The sequence below is a fragment of the Streptopelia decaocto genome (assembly GCF_964273445.1).
Source record: "Streptopelia decaocto genome assembly, chromosome: 2".
In the NCBI taxonomy this organism is placed as follows: domain Eukaryota; kingdom Metazoa; phylum Chordata; class Aves; order Columbiformes; family Columbidae; genus Streptopelia; species Streptopelia decaocto.
Window position 1 is genome coordinate 35,896,579 of NC_138655.1, and position 25,818 is coordinate 35,922,396.

Here is a 25,818-nt window from a genome sequence, read left to right on the forward strand (position 1 = left end):
TGGTATTGGTCTCAGTACCAGTCCCTGAAGCATGCAGCTAGTGACAGGCTTTCCAAGAAGACTTCACATTGTCAGTCACAACCCCTTGAACCAACTTTCCACACAACTTGTTGTCCACTTGCCCAGTCCACATCTCACCAACTGAGTTAGAAGGACACTATGGGAGACTGAGAAAATACAAAATGGCAATGCAAACTGAAACATCAAATCATAATTGGTATCTGAACATAAAATTGTGGATGATACTTAGATATTATTCTGGGGATTTTTTTTATCTATCTAGCATTCTATTCTATCCTATCTATAGATGACAACATAGAGTATTATTAAGTATTCATAATTCAAGTGAAAGTAAAGCAAGAATCAAATTCTTCTAACATATATATCTAGACATTTTAACTGCTCATAGTTTGCTTTCTGTTTCAATCATAATTTAATAAAATAGCATACTGTGGGCTTGGAAGTATGTATGAATAATAATGTAGTGAAGCTTTCTTACATGACTTGGACTCCGGTGATGGTGGAGAAATGTTGGACACAGCAAGGTCGCTCTTTGACTTTTTAGGTTTTTTTGCATTTACCTGCCAAGGTTTATCATAACTTCTAAAATCTCTCCTTGTTCCTTTATTTTCTGTTAAAAGAATCGAATCAGGCAATTAAAACATTTGTAGAGACATTTTTCAAAGACTTAATAAACAATTAATCCAGAAAAAACAAGACCTTCCAGTCTAAACTAAAGTCAGTTCTTTTTGTTCTCCTATTTCTGATTTATGTTAAATGACATACATTTCTTCCATGTCCTACACATCAAAATTTAGAAATTCATTTATACGTTTTTCATTAAAAACATGACATCTGATTTTTTTGTTACCAAAAAGTCCTTAACCTCCATTTATTCACTTACATGTTTGAGTGCCTATGCTTAAAACTTTACATTTTATATAAATAAAAAGGTGTTTGTCAAGCAACTAACATTTTGACTATCAGCAGCTGTTCCAGACCTGTTATAATCTGAAACAGATCACTAGTCAGTTTTTACAAACAAAACCAACATTCTAATAGTAGCTTGTACCAGAATATTAAAGCTAAAATTTCTACTTTAGAATCAGAGCAGATATTATTTCAGAATTTTTTTATGCTTCTGAAGATCTACAATCATAAATTATTCACACTGGAGTTCATAAAGTAGTAATAGCATCTTCTCATTAAGTGTTGGAATGACGGGTTGTTAAAAATGTGTATTATTAAAGAAAATACCTCAACAGAGGCTAATCTCAGGAACAAATACACCATGGGAGGGAAAAGAAAAACAAAGCAAAGAAAAATGGAAAGCAAGAAAGACAGCAGGGGAATCAAGAGATCTTTATATGCACCTTCTTTCTCACTGAGGCTGTGATTGTTTCCACTCTAACTCTGACCCATACTCACATGGCATGTACATAGGCTGAGCTGATAGCCAATAATATATATTAAATTCAGTACCTATTGGACAAACAGGATTTACTGTGCATGCTCAAAATCACAGAGTAGTAGCTGTGCAGTAGGTACATGTGCATCCAGGCAATCAGGGACAAAAGTGTGGGAAGCTTACACCAGAGACTAGCCTTTTCCAGAATACAGAACATACCTGATGTTTCACTCTCTGCCCAAAGGGCAGCAGAGCCAGACAACGTTCTCTGAAGCTGACCACGGTTCCCCTGTTTGGACTGAAGGTGATCAATTAGAAATGGGATTGGCTGGTCAGGTGTCTCTGTTATCAGCTTGGTCATCAACTCCTTTAGAAAATTAAAACAAAACAAAAAATTAGTGGGATATTGCACTTAAACTCACCTTGCGTTTACCAAAAAAGAAGCATTTATAAAGGAAAAGTCTGTTCTCAACTTTAAGAAAACCGGCGGCAACACGCATCTCCTCAAACTACTGTTAGCTTTGTCCTATGAAGTGCTCATATCTGAAGTCCTCTTGTCGTATACAGTCACTTATCCATTGAAATTTACATCAAACAACACAAGCCCTGATACCTGCTCAAATTTACCTAAGCCATTCTGAATTCAGTTCATTTAACCAATCACAACAAGCGCCTTTTCAGAGCAGCAAGTAGCTCTTCTCTGACCCATACACCCAAATTTCTTCTCATCGCAAACTGGTTTATGAGGAGGGTTGGTGCATTCTTTATCTCACCCACACGTGGAACAACAATTTGGTTAGAATATGCATTAATATCTGGGAACTCCAAGGTCTGATCAAACAGGTAGGTTTTTAAGAGCAAGTCCTCCAAAATATTATTGTATAGACATGAGCAAATATTTTACTACACTGCTGCAGGCACCGATACAAACCCAATGCTAACAGGAAACCATCTCCTATGCCATGCATTGATACTAAAATTGCTGTCATATATCCTGGCCTTGCAGGGCTGCAGAAAGAGAAGCCCTCTCCGTACCGCTGCTGAGGTTCTTCCTGGCTCCCTACACATAAAGCATAGGTTAGGAATCCAGAAAGAAGCTGTGGCTCTGTGATGGGCACATGCCCTGAGAGGAAATCAATGACTAATGTGGGAGGTGACCCTGAGATACACATAGTTCCAGAGGAAATCTGTGGCTACTATACCCCTTCATTTAACAAATTATTTTTCAAATACTGGTAGTTACTTGGCATTACCATCAGTTAACTGCATTGGAAAAACATGCTTAAGAGGGAGTATAGCAAATAACAGTAAACACGAGTAAGAGCATGCAGGATTATTAGGACACAGCAAGTTATCTCTGTCCACTCCAAGATTTTCCATTATTTTTATTCAACCAGTGGTATAAACCATTAGGTAAAAGTGAAAGTGAGACAAAAACAAGCTTTCCATTTCAGAAAGAGAAATCTAACTTCAGAAAACAAAAAGGAGAAAACATGCTCAATTTCATGTCTTGTGAAGACACAATCATCTGTGACATGATATTTGGTAACCATCTACAGGGAACCAAAAAAAAAAGTCTTTGGTTTTGAAATGGAACTCCACAGGGAGAAATTAAGCTACTTACCAATCTTAGAAATGGTAAAGATATGAAGTGCACCTTCATATAGACTGTGTCTCACCAAGGTGGAAGAAACCCTCTGATATATATTATACAAGAAAAATCCAGAAATTAGAGTACATTCATATTTCGGTTGCTTGGCAACAGTCTAACAGCAAACCTTTCCTTTTTTTCCCTGCCAAAATGCAGAATTAGTGACAAGTGGAAAGATGTTATCTTGTGCTTATAACGGACCACAATAGCTGTAGGAATTCCACTGCAGAGGACTCTGTTACCAAAGGAAAAGTGCCTATCTGTAATAACAGTCTTAATTTAAATATTTTCTCTGAATCATGATTTGAAAATGATTTTTCTGTCTTAGACTAATAAAATAAGATGATGATAACTGAGATACATGCATTGATACTATTAATTTTTTTGAAGACATGCATGGGTGACAAGCTACTAATACTACATTACAAAATTAATCTAGCATTTAAAAAGATAATGTGGAGATGAAAAATTTCAGAATGCCTATGTGTCAATGTAAGACAAATACTACTTGATTGCTGCCATCACTGACTTGCCTGTCACAAGGCAAAATGGTCTTTAATTAACAGAAACAAAAACAAAAAGGTGCTGTTCTGAGGTGATGTGAAATTAGCTTCTATTCAAAAGGACCACTTTTTTTTATCTACTATTAACACATCGATAATAGGGCCTGAGTGATATAAAGTTCTGTGCTGTCCCAGCACACAATCACTTCTATTAAGTGATAGTAGTTAGAAAAGTTAAAAGAATTATAGATATAGGGTACCTTTATTTATCTGGAGTAACAAATGAGTTGTATCAGTCCTGTACATCTAAAGCAAAAAAGAACTAACACTGCTGGAATCCTCATAAACTGAAAACAGTATGCAGTTCAAATAAATACTACTTGTGTAATAAACCTCAAACCGATCTGCCTCAAGCACTTTCAGACATGTCATTAAAAGTAAATACAACTTCAAGTGAACACAAATGTGACTCAGATTATGAAGTCTACCATTTAAGGAAGACATAGCTCTTTACTATGAGCATTCCATTGCAAAAGGGGAGTGAAGAAGCTCTTAGGGATTTGCTTCTCAAACAGCTCCAAGCAAGGTGTGAAAGTGGGCTCCAACTTAGCACAGCTGGGTTCCTGAACTCTGCAGAATTTCCGAAGAAAACTTCCACACCAATCAGTGATAACAACAGCAGTGGTAACAGCTTCAGACATACGCTCTGTGTAAAACCACATTCACATGCAGGAGGTGGCATCTCCTTCAATTTCCTCCCCACGCACACACGCAAGTAGGATCACAACTCACTGCCTTTGCCCTTCTACCAAATTCCGTCACCCAATCCACCAAGGGACCCAAGTCCATTTGTTCAGCCTCCTGGCCATGCTCTTCTAGCTCATGCTTCCTTTAAGACTCATGTCATCCCGTGCAAATTGGCAATTACAAGGAAATGCGTTACCTGCCTGTGTTCTGTTGCTTGGTCATGTCATGGGGTGGTAGCGGCAGAAAAATAAACAAACAAAACAAAAAAAAAAAAAAAAAAAAAAAAAAGGGGTAAAAAAGTGCACTTCACTGAAAATGAAAAGACATGACAAATTAGGAATGCCTGTCATCTTAGCACCATCCCCCAGTAAACTTAAACCTTAAACTTCCAACGAAGTTACCAAATTTTATTTGATGCTCTAATCTGTTGCTCGGATGACATCTTAATAGACAGAAGGAACAACATACTATGTGGTACTCTAAATATGCTCTTACAAGTCTGAGATGTTTAAAAAAAAAAAGATGACAAAAGTGAAGGTATTCAATAAGAAAATTTGAAGTGTACAACAAGTTACAAAAATAAAATTCTTTTTTGGTTAGCAGCAGTCTGATCTGACTCACTATGTGCTAAGTAGGCAGGGTTTCACAAGAAAAACAGAAGAAAAAAGACCATCTAGTCTCAATGAAGCCGCCTCTGCATTAACAGCAGAATAAAAACGGCACTAGATCACTGAAACTGAGATTCATTTCTTGATGAAAAATTCAACAGGTAAGTTTCAACCGCATGAAAACATGAAATGCAGCCACTTAAATGTCTCTTAAAAATATTAACCGTACTTTTTTAGCTCAAATTCCAAAGTTTTCTACCTGTTCTCAATTTCACGTAATCCAAATAAGAAAAATAAAGGCTTTGTCTACTTTTATGACATGTTCTTCTGCGCACAGTGTGCTCTATAACATCAAATAAAAAGCCGTGGTGGATTGGGTCTCCATGCTGCCAAATGGAATGTTCACTACCCACAATCTCTCTCCTATCTTCCCCCCACTGCTATGTCTTCCTCTCACTCTCTGTCCTTTTTTCTATCAGCAGGGCTCCCCTCAGTCTTTCCCTTCCAGCAGCGTATCAAGCGAAGAAGCCTGTTCAGATGTCAGCAGCTATTAATTTGCTGTGCACCCACGAGTGACACTGCAGCACAGAAAAGGGGTGAAAGGGAACTTCCATCATTACTACACACTAGAGCACTAGGGTGAATACATTTATTTCTGCTGCTTCCCCAATTGCATTGCCCCAGATTAGGTTCTGCCAGGACTAAAATGAGAAGGAACAGGCAGAAAGGTGATTACAGAAAAAAAAAACAAAACAACCCACACACCATCAACCTGGCAATTAACTCCTCTAAGGATTTTACCTTGCACTGTGCAAACCAGAAATGAAACAAATTATTTCCACTTTCTTCTGTAATGGTATCTTCATATGCTTTTACGTTCACTAGTTTTATTAAACTTCGTAAGATAGGCTGTTTTAAAAGAAACTTGCAGAAGTTGATCTGTGGATGTTTCCAAGAGAGAAATTCATGTGCATATTGATAAGGCTGCTAAAGATCTTGAAAATAAATAAATAAATAAAGTAGCAACTTAATATATTAATTCTTTATAAAGAGAATAATCTTTCACTATTGTGCTGTCCTGAGGTCCGCTATTAGTTATTCACTGCAGGTCCAGATTTTAATTTCCTTGTGACTGTTCATGCATTTAATACAAATGAAACAGTCTTCACAGTCTATTAATCACAGGCCAAATTACAAGCAAGCTCTAATTAGCTATGTCTAAACGTACCTATCGGGTTATTAAGTTAATTAAGAGACATTCTATCTTGCCCTGTAATTGATAACAGTAACCGCACAACAATCACAGGTTTTGTTTTTAACTATGTAGACTTCTACAGACTATGGCAGACTGTGCACAGATCTTGGCTGTATTATGCTCTCATTTCACGGTTTAAATTCGATGTTTAAAGAGGTACAGTGAATTGCCCTCAGAAGATGTTGTCTCTCTTTCTTCAGACCAAACAAAGAGATTAAGTGGTTTAGCTTAAACTACAAGGTTTTGATGGGATGGAGTTCCATATTAAGACAATTAAATACAGCAGTCTTCACACCAATGTCAATGGTGATCTTGTCAATGAAGAAGTCAAGGGATCCTAGAGAGCTCCCAGTTGCCTAGCCAGCATATGGTCCATTTAGGATAAGAAGAATTGCTTTCCAGGCTCCACTGACTGTACTGGCTGTATATCTATTGACTACAATGAAGCTTAAGACACTTAGAAGACAGGGAGAGAACTGAATTTAGGTTTGCTAATGAATTCATACAGGCTGAAAGTGAACAAAGACAACATAAAATTGAGTAAAAACCTTGGAATTAAAGTAAGCTTAATAAACATTTTAGTGATTGACATATTTTATTTATTTAGAATTCCTTTCTGATTTCCGCAGTAATAAAGCAAGGATTTATTTAAAAAGCATATTTCAACATTATTCTTACTGGCTAAAATAAAAGTCTGCAATTCTTAAATGAGAGCAGAAGGGTGAGCATCTCTGCTTCTACCACAAAAGATTATTTTCTACGGAAATGAAGGAAAAATACCAGCGTCCTTCTTTTGGAAAATAGCTAGGATTTAAGTCTTTTTGAGCAGTTCAGAATTAAAATAAGAAAACCACATTATAGACTATAATCAAAATGGACTTCAGCATATTTTAACCGTTCATGAAATTATCACATCTGCCTATGAAATAAAGCATTCAACGCGAAGCAAATCTCCACATAAACACAATTCACATGTCTGCACCATACTAGCTGTTTCAGAGTAACCAAGGTAGAAAACCAGCTGAGAGCAAACCTCTATAGGGTTAGTTGTCCGTTTGTGAAAATATCCAGACTTTTACCTAGAACTTACTAAAAAATTTTCAACCAACTCTTTCTTTGTTCAAAGCCTCAACACTATTCACTGCCACCATTTCAGCTAGCTGTGCAGCTACTTTTAATATAATATCACAAAACTGCATTACACAGCATGGAACACATCTCAGAAAGAAACTACTTTGGGCACACAACTAAAGAGAAAGTACTAAGCTGATACAGTGGCCCTGCTATTATGATGCAAACAAAATTCCACTAAAAGGTGGCTCTGGTAGGGAAAGCTGCAATATGGGACTGGTGACACTGGTAACAATTTCAGACTTGGACTAGCACCATTCCAACTCCCAAACTGGTTGTTGTTTTTTTTTTCACATCTCAAATCAGTGTGATATCTATGACATACAGTGGTAAACTTTTGGTTCATACAATGAGAATAATAAGAGGGAGTCTGAAAACAAACATCACTGAGTAGATAAGAATCCTCCTTAAACATTTATCTATTAAATATCTGTACCAATTCAATAGCAGAATATTAATTTTGGGGGCTATGCTATTAACCATATGTTTAGGAAGACTCTAGAGAGCAGAATAGAAACAACCTATTCTTTCCACTACAATACCTTTGCAAATCATATAATCAGTTCCCTGAGTTGGATGAACTAGCCCTATCCGATATAAATTCAACTTGTGTCTGTAAGAGTTGATAAAATATGCATCATTGATCTTAGTTAGCGATCCAGAAACAAAAACCTTTTGTATAGTTGACGTCTGGTGGACAATTCCGAAGTTTCACTGAATGAGTTTGTGACAGTTTATCAAACTCCACCATGCACATCTAACATGCAGTATCTACCCAAACCTCTTGCTGTGCTTTTTCACTTATGTATCCCTTGAGGGTTTCTTCCTCTTATCTTATTCTTGATATTTTAAATATCTTTGTCTCAAATGCATTATACCACTTCTGAGTTGACAAAATAGTTTCAAATACCTTTGCTCTTTGGCTTATTACTGAAAGATTTCTTTTCTCCCATTCAATCATTTCAGACAAAAATGCTGTCAAAAGGGAGGTCACTGGCACTAGATTACTCTAAAATATTAACTACTTCTCAATACAGGAACAAAAGGTTAAAGACATGCTCTCAGATATACCAAGCATATCAATAGTTATCACATTTTCTCCCATGTTTTTTTCAAATCACAGATATTTTCTACAATAGGTTACGCTTCTTTCAGCAGTCCTATATCTCTGCATAACGATCTCACACTTGTGGAATTATGCCTGCCATATCACTATCTGAACTCAGCAAGGGTTTATCAAACAAAGGTACTTGATGTTATGGCAGAAACACCGCAAGGTTTCCCTAACTGTATTGCAGAAATCTTGCTCGGTTTCTACTCACTCTGTCAACCACTAGAAATCACACCCTGAAGGCGAGACACTTCACAGTTCAACCAAGAGAAAATGAAAACGACTGGTTTTCTGAAAGGTCTGTAGGATTTACATCTAAAGGAATAGCCATAGATAAAGGCTTGGAAAAACTATTACAGCCTGGACTGATTTCCTTAAATTACAGCCATAAAACACCACTGACTGCACATCACTGCCTTTCCTAAAAGCTAACTCAATAGGGTAGAGCTGATCTTTCTCAATCAGCTGAAGTAATCATATTCCAATTTCAAGGTCTACGGCGAAGCCACTTGTTCCTCTGTGTTCAATGATTCATTACTGCAACTGTTAAAAAAAAAAACGCATTATATTTCCAGTTTAAACTTCACTGACAGCTCACTCACTCCCGCCCCCAGCAAGATGGGGGAGAGAATGGGAAGAGCAAAAACAAGAGCAACTCATGGGTCAAGATAAAGACAGTTTAATAACCAAAGGGAATAGGGGTGAGGAAAAAAAAAAAAAAAAACTAACTAAAAAATAGGAAAAAAAAGGGGAAAATAACGCACCACCACACCACACAAACAAGTGAACAAGTGATGTCAAGGCAGTCACTCACCACCTCCCACTGCCCAGCCAGCCCCCAAGCAATAGGTACTCCAGAACCTTTACCCCCCAGGCTTTTGTTGCTGAGGATGACATTATCCGGTATGGAATATCTCTTTGCTCAGGCTGGGTCAGCTATGTAGCCTCCCAGCCTCTTGCCCACCCCAGTCTGCTTGCTGGTGGGCAGTGAGGAACAGAGAAGGCCCTGACTCAGGGACTGACTCAACAAAGAATTTAAGTTGAGGTATTTTTTGTGCATGAGAATTAAATAATTATAAATCCAGATGCATGCTTAAAATGCCTTGATGAATTAGATCACTGCTTTGTGACTGCAGAAATGCAAGCATTTCCTTCCTTCCAGGAGCCTAATCCCCCAAAAATAGCTCTTTTTTAGAATCTAACTATGCAAATGTTTTGAAGATTGATGGAAATCCTTTCAATTGCATCCCATGGAAAACTTGGACAAGATACATTTTCAAAATGTGTGCAGCAACCAACCACACCTGTCAGGTGCTTTTCTCCCCCCCACCCCAGATCACTTATCCCAGTAAAGTTAAATTATCACCAGAATAAAAACTTATCAGAAACACATGTTGCACATTTATTACTTCTCATGTTTTTTTCTAGTTCCTGTTCTCATACTTTAGTGGAATTAAACTGATTTATTTGTGAGTGCTCAAAGAAAATTACTACACGATACATTATTTAACACTTTTTTTCTTTCACAATTACAGTCATATTATGATATCTAAAAGTACAACACCAAAAGTATGACATTGATAAATCTGGTCTAGGAAATGAGTCCCAATTTCTTATTACTTAAAACCCCAGATTTCAACACAGTTACTCTTATTTTTTCCAGCAGAAGACAGAAGGACCTAAACCTGGGGTCGAGCAACAAGTGATGAGTTAGCCTAAAGCTGGTGAAAGTCCTAGTCCTACCTAAACTCACGAGCAAGACGCACACTGTCCCACCCACTGCCTGAAACCACATCACAACCAGCAAGAGAACAGTCCTGGCTGTAGTGCAGAAGCACCATCCCCTTAACCCCCTGCTTGCTAAAAGATGTGCACTGGGGTTTGTTCCACCAGCAGCAGCACGGCCTCAAAACCAGCACTGTCAAATCAACTTTTGCAGCAGGTCTTCAGAGCCAAAGTTTGACTGCCTGGTGCTGTGCTCCTCTCTCCTCCATTTCACATGGCTCACTACTACTCTTTGGTCTATTGTACACGTAAACCATATACAAGTGAACAATAAGACTACATTTTTGTAGATAACCATGAAGTACCTAGTGGCAGCATGAAATTAATACAGTTGTGCTAGAGAGTCACTGCCTCTGATTGCTCCCATAAACTTCTCATTTAGGTCAGCTGCCAAAACACTGCTACGAGCACAAACAACTGGAAGAAACTAAACTTCAAAAAAGCTTAGGGCTCAGCCACACCTTCATAGGATACATAAAAACTGTTTTCTAACACCAAGAGTTTCAGCACTGCTGAATTTCACATTATGGAAATTTACTAATACTGCAAGTATCAGGTTAACTGAGCAAATGGCCAGCGAAACATTTTAAAGCAATCTGAACAAAAACAGGTCTTAAATACAAAAACTAAAATTCCTTGTATGAATAGAAGTTCTGGTCTCATGCAGAAAAAATACATACATATGGGGACAAAACATGCATAGCTGGAAATACTAAATATATTCTTTTCTTTTTTTTTTAATTATGGGTGCATATGCCAAAAAAGAGTGAGAAGATTTTCCAGTATTATGCATATATTTAGGAGAATACATTCATTATCATTGTAATGACTGGAAAACTGAAGTGAATGGTAGTTCATATATTCATTAATGTATTCATAATATGCAATGCAATCTCTCCCTAAAACATAACAGCATTAATTCCTTCTGTCTGTAAAAGACATTTATTTACTGTAAAATTACATTAACATAAATCTGATGTTACAGGCTGTGGTGTATCTTAGTAGTCAGAAACGCACATAGTCCATGAATTGCCCATGCAGACCAGTCAAATTTATATTGCTTATATGTAACAAAATGGCTATTCACATACATGAAATACTGACATGCAAAATGAAAAATCTGAATTTTCTCCTCTTCATATTTCATCCTTTAAAAAAGTCTGTCAAAATTTTGCTACCAGTATAACAATAACTGTAGTCACATTAGAAGGCCTGATGTTCTACTCAGGCAAGTTCCCCTGTTGAGAGTAGTACTGGAGTAAAACAAAACCTACAATATGACATTTACACAGCAACAGTTAATGTTAACTTTTTTAAAAAATCATTTTTTCTACAACTTTTTTTTTTTTTTTTTTTACACTTCTAGTTTAAAAGCTACTAACTACATACAAAACCACAGTACCCAAGGCAGAACACCAGGAAGAACCAGAGCTCTTCCGAAGAGCAACTTCCAGAAGCCACTGCGAGTCATGTAAGAGCATGTACCACCAGAGGAACTTCCCCACTGGGAACCGGTTGGCAGTCACAGACACAGCAGGGGAGAAGGAAAAGAAAAAAAAGCAGGCCAACCGTGTCCTGGGGTGCATCAAGCACAGCATCGCCAGGCGGGCGAGGGAGGTGATGGCCTCACTCTGCTCTGCACTGGTGCGGCCTCACCTGGAGCACTGAGTGCAGTTCTGGGAGCCGCAGGATAAAAAAAGATACTAAGTTACTAGAGAGAGTCTAGCAAAGGGCTATGAAGTTTGGTGAAGGGTTTGGAGGGGAAGCCAAATGAGGAGCGGCTCAAGTCACTTGGCCTGTTCAACCTGGAGGAGACTGAGGGGAGACCTCATCACAGTCTGCAGCTTCCTCACAAGGTGAGGAGGACGGGCAGGTGCCAAACTCTTCTCTTTAATGTCCAACGACAGAACTCGAGGGAACAGCAGGAAGTTGTGCCAGGGGAGGTTTAGGTTGGACATAGGAAAAGGTTCTTCACCCAGAGGGTGCTGGAGCACTGGAACAGGCTCCCCAGGGAGGTGACACAGCCCCAAGCCTGACGGTGTTCAAGAAGAGACTGGACAACGTCCTCAGACACATGGTGTGAACTGTGCGGTTGTCCTGTGCAGGGACAGGAGCTGGACTCAATGATCCTTCTGAGTTGGAAGGGGCCCACGACATTCTATGATTCTATTTACACACTGAGGACTCCTGGGTGAGCTGTGGACACACATTTCCAAATCCTAGATCCTTCACTCAAGCTGGTCATGAAACTTTGCCTACTCACTAGTTTCAGCATAGCAGGTACACAAGCAGACACCAAATGTTTATCCACCAGCAGGCATGAGGGACACTCCTGAGGCTTATCTCACACATAAACAAAGGAGACAACAAAACAACAGAAAACCAAACCAGCATTAATATATCTAGCATAAATATAATTAACATAAATACAAATATTTGGAAGTCTAAGTAAAGAAAAATAAACTCTAAGGTCACAAACCAAAGGCTTTAAAACATCGAATCTGGCCAGTGATATCCCATGGGTGTATGTATGTATATAGATGAAGAGATTTTCAGTATTTAAGTGATTTGCAGTTCTAGAAACATTAATTTTATTGGAATGTCCACAGTACAGATTTCAGCATACCACATCAGACCTTCTGGGCCATTTTGAGGCTGTCACCCAGTTCAGGCCTTGGACTGAAGTTCAAATCCTATCACTTGCATAGTGCTACTTAGGTGGTAGCTTTAATACACAGACAGTTTTGAAATTACCCATTGAACAAAGATACAAGAATCATACACTGACCATAAATTTAGAATTAGAAATAATGTTTCTGTTCATTCAAATATCCACTTTCTTTAATGAGGTCCCTTAAATAAATTTACTTCCAAAGTATGAACACAATCTAATGGATGGTTTTAATCTAATGGATTCTTTTTTTAAAGTATGGCTTATTACAAAAGAGACTGAATGAATGTTTAATTTTCAGTTCAATCATATAAAATTAAATTCAAAGATTTTATTACCAGAGTTCAAATAATAATTTCAAGGATTGTGGGGTTTGCATTATTTTACTAGCAACACTACGGGCCAGTAAACGATTTCAGTATCTAAACTGAGAGGTACAGAAGTTACCCCAAGCTAAAACAGCATCCTGACAATCTCTGTAGTATTGATACAATCAGTTTGATTTGAAAATACTCCGGGTACATAAATGGTAAGTAAACCTTTGTGATCTGATGTACCTAAGGAACAGGCCTATTTTATCCAAAACCTTCAGGATCAAACAAAGCCAGCCATGGGGAAGTGACCACAATGCAAGATTACTTTTCCAAGAGCCATGTTACAGTCTGCTGACACTTACCTGCAAGGAGGTGGGAGCTGTGAGTCTAATCCCTGCAACTGGACAGTTTACTGAAAACAGGGTCCCTGAGCAAGTGAATAAACAGGGATTCTGTGGCCATCTCTTCTGACCAGATTTTAAATTTAAGATGAAAGCCTTTATCAGTGCATTTTAGAAAGACAGCAGATCCCAATCTTGTAGTGTGGATTAAGTGCTCACAAGAAAACAAAACAAAACAAAACAAAACAAAAAAACACCGAACACAAAACCCAAACACCAAAAAAACCCACGCCAACAGCAAACGATCTGAGTAAATAGAGTTTTGCCGCCTTAAAGTTTTGGGTAGTGCTTTCGGATGCAAATATAATGTGGTACCTGGAGCAAAATGCTATGAAGTATAATGAAAATAACAACTGTGAACAGGCAATGTTGGACTGCATGAAGCTGCAGCTGGGAAGCACCTCTGAGCATTACATTAACATGAACAAAGTCCATACTTTGGTTGCATAAAAAGTTGTGGCAAGAAGTTTCAGTTATAGAGATAAGAGGAACAAAAATCTTTTAGAAACCTTAGGCATAATGTAGCAAGACTAGGCCTAATGTAGCAAGGCCAGGCATAATGTAACAGAAACCTAATAGAGAAAAAATAGCTCTATAGAGACTGGACATGAAGCAAAGAGGGATGTCCTGGGCTTGCAAGCTGGGAAAGCAGAATGTTCCACTAAATGAAGAAAGAGCTGCATGACTTTTGCTGAGTAGAAGCCAAAAATCACAATATGCATCCTCAAGAAATTAGGTCAAGAAGCCAATACTGGGGGGGAGCACCAGGCTGCAAAGACCACCAGGAACCACTAGAGACCCTCGATGAAGACTCTCAAATACCAAACATGGACTGCCGGCAAAGGGCGGGGTTATGTAAATAATTTATGTCTAATGCATTAACTAAGCAGTAGAAACAAATGAATATGCAATAGGTATATGTAATAAATACCAAGAAGTGTGAATCATGCACACACTCAATTAGACGAGTGATCCTCCGAGTGTCTGGCGCATTGTAATAGAAGTGCCTGCTTTTTAACACTTCCAAAATGCTGTTTAGGAGTCATTTTACTGACTTTTCAGTATCAATAGGAAGAGAGGGGTAAAGATGACATTGGATTTCAGGTTTCTGAAAAGGACTAGATTCATGTAGATTAGTTAGAGGTCTGTTCAGCATAAAAGATTATAATTTTTAAAGACTTACAAAACACATTTACCATATTTAAATTTCACATTTAAAGCTAAAGATGTAACAACACAAAAAATAATTTAGAATATTGGTTTACAAGGTCACTATGGGATCACCTGTCCATATAATAGAGTCTTTGGATGTAAACAGTTGTAGAGATTGGTAACTCAGGTGCTAGAGAAGATAAAAGGATCTACAAGAGATTCCTAAGAAAATCACAGAACTTTCCCAGCAACAAGTCTTTCAGATCCTGCAAAACCTGATGAAGACTAGACAGATCCACACCTAAGATTCCTGAGAGGTCTGACTGAGTTGCTGTTCTCTGACCATGCGAACGAGTGACCAATATTAGACCCCTCACAAATATAGTACAGTCAATGCCTGCCAGCTGCGTATTAGCCATGGTGCTCACTCAGGATACTGGAACCTAGACACAGCATAAACCTACCATCAGCCTAACGCAATTAAACCCACATCCCTCACCACAAAGGATACTGTCTTAAACTCAAGGCTTTGCTGTATCAGGGGAAACTTTCTAAGCTGCCTGCTAAATCTGTGCTACTGCACAGCAAGATATATACAGACAGACAGATAGATAATTCAGGCAGTGACATAAGAGGGAGCCTGATTTCACAACCCAGTGGCTAGCATTAAACAGCATTTAGATAAAATATAGATACAGACCTTTGACACTGTGGAGAGCTACTTCACTTTTAACCATGGCTGAAGAGAAAACAGGGAACTGTTATCTCCCAAACACTACACAGCAACACCTGCTTTCAACTCCAGCTTGACACTGTACACCTGGCTAATATTTCAGACACCGCTTTGTGCTTTGACTGTACACCTGGCTAATATTTCAGACACTGCTTTGTGCTTTGGCATTTAGTACTATGGGTGAGTTCTTGCTTAGTATGTGGGGTTTCTGGATCACCATTTTGAGACACATACTACTGTCCATGTGGTGTTCAGACCTAACAACGTGACTAACAAATCCCAGACTCCAATGAAATTTCAGCAATTTGCCCTGTAACTAAATGTATGTCATTTCTTCAATCACACCCTCAATGATTTTTGTATTGTTGGCCTTATTTCAAAAAGGAGGTCTTGAGAAATCCTATAACTGCAATCACAGAAATATGAACGTTAGCGAACCTCTTTATCTTAGCCTCGCTTTTACATAATAAAATCCCATTTGGACATCAAAGCTTTACTTTCAGCAGAGCCTTGGCCTTGTGCTCATTCCCTAATGTCAAGTTTGCCCCTGGAAACCACCACTGAGGTGGTCTTTCAGAGGTTTCACCAGTGCATGCAACTAATGTGTAACATACAAGCCCCAGGATAACAAGACACCAGGAAGCTGCAGACAGTCAAGCACGTGTTGGCAGAAAAACTCTGAGCTCTCAGGTGTCCATTAGCAGGCACTCTGCTCTGACAGCTTTTGGAACAAGACACTGTAGCTCTTGCATTATCTGAAAAAGGCAAATCAATATTACTTCTCCTGTTGAAAAAGGATACCACTAACACTGCATTGCCACAACATTAAATTCACTCAAGCTATACAGAAAGATAAATATGAGATGATGTTTTAAAAAGTTCTGCTCTCCAGTGTGTTGAGCCAAAGTTATTAAATATTCTATACAAGTTCTACGTAATAAAATATTTATTAAAATTGCTTTTGTATTTTTTAAATTTTGACCAAGAATTTTTAAACTATTCACATGGAAGTTCAAATAATAACCAGCAATTACAGTGACATGAAATGGAGAATGTGAGTTACCAGAGTTCAGGTTGGGGAAGTTCTAACACAGAATTAATTCTCCTGACTTTAGCTGCCTACATAAATTAACCTTGAATTTGCTCAAGTACTGATCACTAAACAAATTCCAATGAAGTTAACAGATGCTCCCTGATTGTTAGAATTTACTTAAATCATGTCATTTGGAGATGTTCTTTTAGTTCAGCAGCTAAACAACTGTTAGTAATACTCAGTCTAATTACAAGTTTTATTCACACAGTTGGAACAGATGAATATCTATTCAGATATGCATCTTAATTTCCTTTTATTTACCTGTGAGAGACTGACTTGGTCTCATAAGTCTTCACACCAATGTTGTAATCAGCTTTTTAAATAGAACTAAATGTTTAATATGCACCAATAGAACAGAGATTTCTGAACTGGAAATGGCAGAAGTTGCTGCCATAGAAAAATCTGGAAATTCATGTTTACCACAGCAAAATACAAAGGGTTCTTTTATATCTGCAGAATTTATATATTGCAAATGTGGCTGCAGCTCCTTAAATAAGAATAATGAGTATTTTTTATATAGCATTTTAGGAAGACAATAGGTTATTTCTTATATAAGTAGTTGCTTGATTGACTTAAAGGTACTGTACCCCCACAGGAAAGGTCACTCTGATTTGCCTTTCACAGGTAACATAGGATGCACAGTATCTTGTCAGAATAACCACCAAAGCCACTGCAGACTATCTGCAAGCAGATACCTGAGAGCTCTCAACACCTATGAGAAAACACAGTCACTTTCACAGCTCATGTTCAGTGCTTTTCTAACTGCAAGTGGACATTATAAAAATCATCTCTTTTACTATTACAAGTAACGCTTTTATATTAGTGGTTATTTTAACCTGTGTTCATTTAGGACTATACAACGTTTTTGATTAATTATATACTTGAACTTTGCCATCAACAAAAAAATGCAAAACCCACACTGAAATGAGAATGAAAAGACTTGGTCTCTTTAAATGCAAGAATCTTTGCCATGCAGAAGCCATCAGCCCATAGATGTAACAATAAAATTTGATTAAAAATGCATTAATTTATAGTATTATAATAGGTAGCCTAATAACTACATTAACTAATAAAAACGCAATATTGATCTTTCTTTTCTATACTCTAGGGGACTTTCCAGCATTTTGTGTACTATTACGTATTACATGCATAATACATTAAAAAATTACATTATGATGACCACTATGTTGTTTTGGTTGGATATCAGTGTACCTGAATTTACCTTCAGCCCTAGCTGGGAAAACACATTAATAACTCCAGTTCAGTTGAAAGTAAAATCCACCTATGATTGCTTTCATATGCATTTTTATTATCCATCAGTTAAGCCAAAATTACTTGTATGATTCTCCCCATCAGCGAGCAAGATGACAGAGAAACTGCTTTAATGATATCTTTTTTTTTCTTAATATTATTTTCACAGTTCTGACAGATTTCTAACATGCTCTACCTTCATGCATAATGTCTTTATTTCAAGTCAAATTAAAATAGATACTTCTGTTGCTCGAAGTAGAGAAACTTCTGAGAATGACTATCCTCTATCATAGCCAAACTTAAAAAGAAAAAAAAAAAAAAAGAAAATCAGGCACACATAGACATGCAGGTGTCCATTTTGACCTGAAGAGTGCAGGCTTGAAGTATTGCAGCTTGGAGGGCAACACGAACCACGAAGAATCAGGTATGAGAGACGCAGTAGCAGAATTGCCAGGGGAAGGAAATGTTAACACTGAGCACAGAGCTACCCAGGGTCTACACATCTCCAGCCACTTTCTGGGGTTCCCAAACTGCTTCCCACTGGCACTGCCAGGTTCATGGCCCTCCCTGAGCCCCAAGAAGGCACCGTCACTGCCTCTGTCTCCACCTAAAAACAGCCCAGACTTGTGGAACAACCCCCAGGCTGCCATCAAAGATTCTCCAAAAAAGCAGGCCCTTCAGTTTCAAGGCTCGAACACACACAGACTTGGGAAGGTGGAGGTCTGAACCCAGGGGAACACAGAGCCTCCTGAGGATTAACAACAAGCTGCTGAACTGACTGCTCCTACGAAGGAAAACCTCTGCTTGCAAAGCAGGCACAAAGCTCAGCTTCCCAAAATGCACACTCGTACTACTGCTTCTCCAGTAATCCCCTCCACACATTCACTTCCTTACCTCATCTGCTGGCTTTGTGCTGCCTTGAAATAAGACTCAGAACTCAGCGGGCAGAAGTTCTCATTTGCAAGATGTCTGGACCATTTCCATCACAATAGGGTACCTTTTCTTTGTTGTACCAGCAGGTGAAAATACACTGTTAAGATAGTGGAGTTTTTCAGCAGATAATTGACTTAACTACATATAGGAAGGATAACCTACTGCATTCCTTTTGCACATCTTGAAACACACCCAGAAAAAAAGACACCACCATATTCCCTGAAAGGCACAAAAAGACAGGAAATGGCAGGCATTATTTGGTAGTCATATTAAGAACAGCACTGATATCCAAGTAACATTTAGCTTTGTTCATTTAAAAAATTATTTATTTTAATCCTGGAGGATGTACTTTCAGAGACTCAATCTAAACACTTGTATCAGGACACTCCTGCATTAATCAAGTTATTTCCACATTCAAATCACAATTACCTATGCCAAAACATTACTACAATGTCTTGTGTGGAACTGTAACTTGGATGATTTTTGTCACCCAGGTTTGGCTACTGGAATCACAAAGGCAAAAACATTCCTTCAACCAGTGCACAACTCCATTTACACAGGTGATGTTACAGAGTGAGACCAGATCACCATCAGAAGAGACAGAAGCCTCGCACCCTACTCCCATGCCTTCCAGACTTGGTATATTGCAAAGCGTGTCCCTTCCTCCAGAGCACCATGAGGAAGAACAGATCCCCATTCAGCTTCTGTACAGAAGGAGTCACTGGAAGACTTGCTTCAGAGAAGACACTTTCTCCTCAGAGGCTGGATGCCCTACAACTGTGCCCAGAAGAGGGCACCCCAGAAAATGACTCTTCAGCGAAAGACAACTGATCGGCAGAAGGGAAAGAACAGTGCATCTGTTGTACTCTAGAAAGGAAAATATCAAACTTTGTCATCAATATACAGAGAATATGAGATGCAGTGGATTACAGCCAGGCAAGTGTTTAGCAGAAGAGATGGTCCAATGCCAAATGCGTTATTTCTAAACACTCAGCACTATATAGCTGCACCAACACTGCAGGCTCCACTTGCGGCCAGTGCTGTTAGCTTTCCCTGGACTGTAACAGCACATAACTGGGTTTTGTTCTCTTCATTTTTGATTTGTATAAATTTCATGTTTGTTTATCAAATCTCAATTCCTATGTAATGACAAAAGTATGCTTCAAAGTTAAAAAAAAAAAAAAACACCACATTGAAAATTAGGTTTATAATTGCTCATACAAACTTACTGTGGTTCACTTTTATACATATCACAGTAACCACTCACATGGACCTTTAGAAACACATTCTATAACACTCACTCAGCTTGACTTTCAACTTGAATGTCAGTATTTGAACAGGTTTTGTATAAAATATAAAAATAATGCTCAAGTATTGGATCAAATGCAAAAATCATCCAGCTGGTGGGAAGCATAGAAAGCACTCCCCTTTCCCACAAATATATATACTATACTATACTATACTATACTATACTATACTATTCTATTCTATTCTATTCTTGATCTACATGGGGCCAGCAAAATCTTTTGATATCACAGGAAACTAGAAGAAATAAATTCAATGTTCCACTGAATGGAGGGCAAAAAGATGCTATGAGAAAGGCTTCTTGATTATTACAATGGTATGAGAGACGCAGTAGCAGAATTGCCAGGGGAAGGAAATGTTAACACTGAGCGCAGAGCTACCCAGGGTTTTATAAGGATTTAAGAAGATGGCAAGATCCCATTTTATGTAATACTATGGTAAATTTTCATATGCTCAAATATGAGACAAAAACACTTTATAAATAGTCATTAAAAAAAAATAATCAAGCACTTTTGCAGTGTAACAGCTACTATTTGCAACACCTTCAACTCAAATGCTTCCAAATATTTTTAAATTGGAAAAAGCCTCAAAATATCTAGGGTTTAATTACAGCTGAACCCAAATGGTATTGTGACAGAAATAAGATACAGAAGTATTTTTTCCAGTGAATAAATGTTCACCTATTCCCAAACCAAAAATTTGGCCAAACACTCTTCTGAAGATTCTGAGAATAGCCAATTGACTTAATAGTCCATCTTCAGAAGAAATACCATCACAGGCGTAACAGCCTATTCTCATGGGCTTCTTTTTCAAATCTAAGGCAATAATCTAACTTTACCAAATACTACTGCTCACTTTTTTATCCATCAGCAACGGACTTTTTTGACATTACTTCCGGAAAACAAAACCTAAATATCCTACTTTTGCAATCTTGTCTAGCGATTTAATTTTATATAGATGGCCTATATTTGTCATCACTATTGGTCAATATGAAAGAGAACCAGGAAGAGGGAGGACAGAATCAATGTAATTGATATTTAAGGCCTCTGTTTTCCACACAGGATTTATCAGTTTGTTCTCAGCATAGTCAAGCCGCAGAAAGAGCTTGTAGGAGCTTGAGCCATCCAAACTATAATTTCCATCAAGCAATTCAGACAAATGAGGAAGTTCAGCTGAAAGTCAACTCATCACAAAAATACTACAGGTTGCTTTAACAAAACACTTCAGTTTATCAAACTTAAAGGTTTAAAGGAGCTGTGTTTTTCAACAAGAATAAAAAAAAAGGAATAAGATATTTCTGCCCAGCCTTAAGTTGTACATTGCTGTCAATCCCTGTCTACCAAAAATGACGGCTATAAATTTTACATTCTCAGACCTACTCACAACTGCTTATCAATGAGTCATTATGAAGGAATCTAAGGTAGCAAAACTTGCATCCTGAGGACAAACACAAAATACAATATATGAATACTTAAGCTAAAGTATAAGTGAGCCAACTACTGTTAATTGTTATTTTTTTATCTCTTTCTTTTGTACCTCTCAGCATAATAACAGCACTTATGGCTGAAAACAAGATTCATTCAAATGCAGATTCATATGCAATGCTACCAGAAAAAAGGTGAAGTATGCGTACAGTTCACTTTCATGATCTGTGGCACGGATTACTCATTCCTTGTTCCATTAAATAGTTACTTGCATGCTCAAGTCCTTATACCTATACCCAAGTAAGTAATGTGAAAAACCTTCCTCATCCTCACTTTAAAGAGAAGCTGAAAACTTAGAACTATGTCAATAACAAACTGGAAAAAAAAAAAAAAAGCCTCTGAAATGAGAGTATATTGGACAGTTCCGTTTGGCCTCTGGGAGGACAAATGCATTGGTTGCACAGGCTGAAGGCTGACACTTATCATATCGTACCTACAAATAAATTAGGTCTGAGATAATGGCCACAGCTAAATAAATATCAGCTTACATAAGCAGGATACAGTTTCCACTCTATAACTTATAGATTAACTAAGTTACGTATATGATAACAATATTAAAGCCATTTTCACATAATGCAAAGCATAAATACGAAATGAAAAAAAAAATTAATCTTGGTCTCTGTGTAACAAAAATACAGGCTAGTGAACGAATATTTTTCCAAGAGAAAAAAAATAGCAGGAAAAATGGCTTTAAAAGTAGCCATCAAAAAAAACCAAATTCAAATAATTATATCATATGGATCAATTTATTAAAATCACTTTCTAGCCCAAACAAGGTAACTTCAACACATACACAAAACTGGTATATTTCTAAAAACTGTTATTTGCACTTTGACTGTCTCTTCCATGTAAACTGTTACCGCAGATCTAGTCAGCATGTCCTGGCAAACCTACCCAGGACATGACCTGCAACATCCACTAGCTGTCCTCTGGCTTAGGTTTTCAAAGAAAGGACTAAAAGAGTATATTTTACAAGCAAGCTAGAAGCTGAAGTGGATATTTAAGTAAGTACTATTGTACTAGTGATTGAAAATTTTAAATGGGTAGCAATGGTAATTTTTAAGGACAGATCATTGAATTGTATCTAGAACTGTAGTTAGATCCATCATTTCTCATTAGACACTTCTACCATCAAGACTGCAATGGCTTAAGCAACTGAGAATCACTTCATTTCTAGAAGAGGAGATCTACATAATTTTAGATGTGATAGGTTTTGGGGTTGTAGAGCTATTTTTAATAACAGCCAAAGCATTATTAATCTTATTTTCTAATGCTTTTTATTTACAAAGCAATGCCTGCAAATAACTGGTGTATGGTTTTGTTTGTTTCTGACACAGTGAAGTAACTTCCCAACCCTGACAATTCCTGATGATTTGATTGCTAGGCTTGATCTGCCTGGTGAGGAGTAAAGGCCTCACCACCAGCAGCAGGGCTCCCTGTGGGGACACAACGTGCTGTAGCCTGGAGACCTGTCAGTGCTCTGAACCACCACACTAAGCAGGGGAGAAGGGAGGAGAAATCAATTTTTTTTTTTTTTTTAACATGTGAGACAAATTAATGGGATTAATAGCACCACCCGGCACTGAGGCAGCACAAAGGAGAAAGAGGAAGCAGAAGGGCCATGATGAGCTCAGGGCCTTGCTGTGAAAACTTCTAAACCATGTGAAGACTGTAAGAGCCAGAGGGGTTTGCAGTCTCTGTGCAGATAAACACCACAAAGGCAGGAGAAACACAAACACAGAATAATATGTGATAATGCAGCGGGACAGCAGTAGCAGAAGTGGGAACAGGAGCCAGATAACTGCCTACCCATTTCCATACCCTAACTACTGTATATTTTATTTGCTCTCCTGACTTATTAACTTTTTCTTCAGTCTTTAAGTAAATGTTAAGTGAATCTTCATTTTGGCTAACTTCGTTCTTCTAATCTTCTTTCTATTATCATAGGAAAACACTGAATAAAATAAATTCTCTTGAGTTTCTTATTCACCTCTGTTCCTTTTTCTCCCCTGCTACCTATTTTTTTCAGGTATTCCTCCTTCACAGGATAAGAAACCAAAAGTAAATCTGTTACGCTAGCAATTTAGTCTTTTCTTTGTGTATCCTTTCTTTGCTCCATATTGCTAAGTCTCCATTCAGCTTTGCCTCCAAATAGCTCCACTATCTTAAACTTTGTAGTAGACTACTGGCATTATTCTAAACCAGGGCATACTTAGGAAGAGCTCTGAAACATCTGTGGTTTGTTTGTTTGTTTTCTCTGGGAGTCTACATTGTGCAAAAGGATGTGTCTTAAAAAGACAGTGACTTGCGGCCTGCTGCCTCTCCAAGGTTACTTCTGTGCAGAATTCATCCTCAGCACAATTATGGGTAGTGTTCCATGATGGCACACCCAGAGGAATTTCTGCATCTGCAAACCTTGGTTTTGCCCTCAGCTTTTGCTTCCCTGGACATCTCTGCTTTGTCTTGATTAGGTAGGAAGGACAAGATTATTCAGAATATTTAGGAAAATGAATACTCAGGTCACATTCAGGGTATCGAGAGTGTCACGCCCAACTGGCCTGGACACGTGTAGTTGATACGATCCATCTGAACAGGAACATACAGCACCTACTGCAGTTATACAGGATCTTTGTCCAGCACACGTGGAATTCTCAGGTGTGTCCCAATGCTTCAGAGCATTTATATGCATTGCATAGCATGCGCACATGCACACATACACATTTCAGTCTGAGAAATCCCAGTAAACCCAGTTATCCTGTCTCTCTCTTCTCTTCTCCTTACTTACTGTTGCGTTACTTACACCCATGCCCTCCATATCCACCTCTACAGAACTATTACAGAATTTACCTCATTAACCTTCTTTTCTTCCTAACTGCCCTAATTGTTTCCATGGGGTGTTTCCTAAGGCCATCTACAGATGAAACTACCCTTCCTTTTCAGTTCTATTACATGAACAATCCCCCAAGTCTAGAGAAGAGACAGCTTCCACTTATTCAGGCTTCTAGCAGCTTTTCTGCATTAGTGCACTATCATGGAACTTATCATTCAGAATTCTTCTATTTGAGATAGATACCTGATCAGAGAAGTCCTTCACAGTCATCAATTTACCTCTCCACTTATACAAACGTCAGCAGAGATGCAATGCCTATCAGAGTGTAATGCAATCTTGGTGAAGGAGTTTGTGGCACAGTACTCAGCGTTAATAGTAGTGCTAAGGATGCATTTAACTCCCTGGCAAATCTATACCCAAGCAGTGCTGCCAAATCAAGTACTAAAAGTATGAGTCAGACACTGCAAAACATATGAGAAAATATAACTTCTTATCATTTAAAGAAATGTTTATTTGCCCTGTGTCTCTCACCCTTCAGTCATACTCTCACAAACCACAAGCACTGGAACCTTTCTTTAATTAAAAAAAGTATAGATCCCAGGTAACCATTTCACCATAGGGACTCAGATTACAAGCAAAAAGAAAAGAAAGAAAAACTAGGCATTAGCAATGTAGCATTAATCTCTGTCATCCCATCCCCTTCCACTTCCTATCCATTCTCACTTTCACGCTCAGTGTATTCATATGGTCCATTTCCTCCTAATTCGTTAGGCCATGCTCCCTAATTATTCAATTCCTTCTTCAGCTCCTTCACAGAAGGGACTGGGCTGAGCTCCATGACATTCTCCTGATCTATGGGGAACTGCCCCTTTAGAAGGCAAGGTCCATATGAAGCTAACTTAAGCCCACAAGCTCCTGGTATACAGGGCTGAGCAGTTAGTTAAAACCCATGGAGTGATATGGAGACCACTTATGCCCATCTAGAAGCTTGCTACTGGAGAAAGAGGTGGCTGTGGTCCTCTCCCTCCTTTTACCCTCTGGCCACCTACATTTTCTCTCCTGAGTCAATGCCATGCTTCTCATCAGACCATGTGGTGACCCATCAAGCTAAACCAAGAATCTCCACTCTTTTGCAGACTTTTCTTCTGTTTCATCTTGCCAAACTGGGTGACTGTAGCATGAGACAACTGCCAGTTCCGGAATAAGAACAGCAGGAATGGGCAGCCAGCAAGGAAGATGAACGGGACCGAAAGCAACTGACTATTAGATCAGCCTCACAAGCTGCATTGCTGAGTACTAAACCGTCAGAGTGTATGGAGTAAAACACCAAATTATTCAGTTCAAAAGGCTCCAACACAGCTGAAAGACCCAAACCCTCATGATTCCTGCCCCAGAAAACAGTTCCTCCAGAAAGCCGACAAAAGAGCTTGATAAGCATATTGTTCCAGCTAC

At 38.3% G+C, this 25,818-nt stretch overlaps 1 protein-coding gene across 1 annotated transcript in view; it reads right to left on the bottom strand.

The window, feature by feature from the left end:
* Window positions 1-25,818, bottom strand: part of LOC309435810 (uncharacterized protein C8orf34 homolog) — a gene marked incomplete at both ends in the record, with an annotated part of 142,163 nt that overhangs the window by 108,131 nt on the left and 8,214 nt on the right. The window contains 2 exon segments of the mRNA XM_082044554.1: window positions 500-631; window positions 1,628-1,775. Of these exon segments, the coding sequence (XP_081900680.1) occupies window positions 500-631; window positions 1,628-1,775 (280 nt within the window).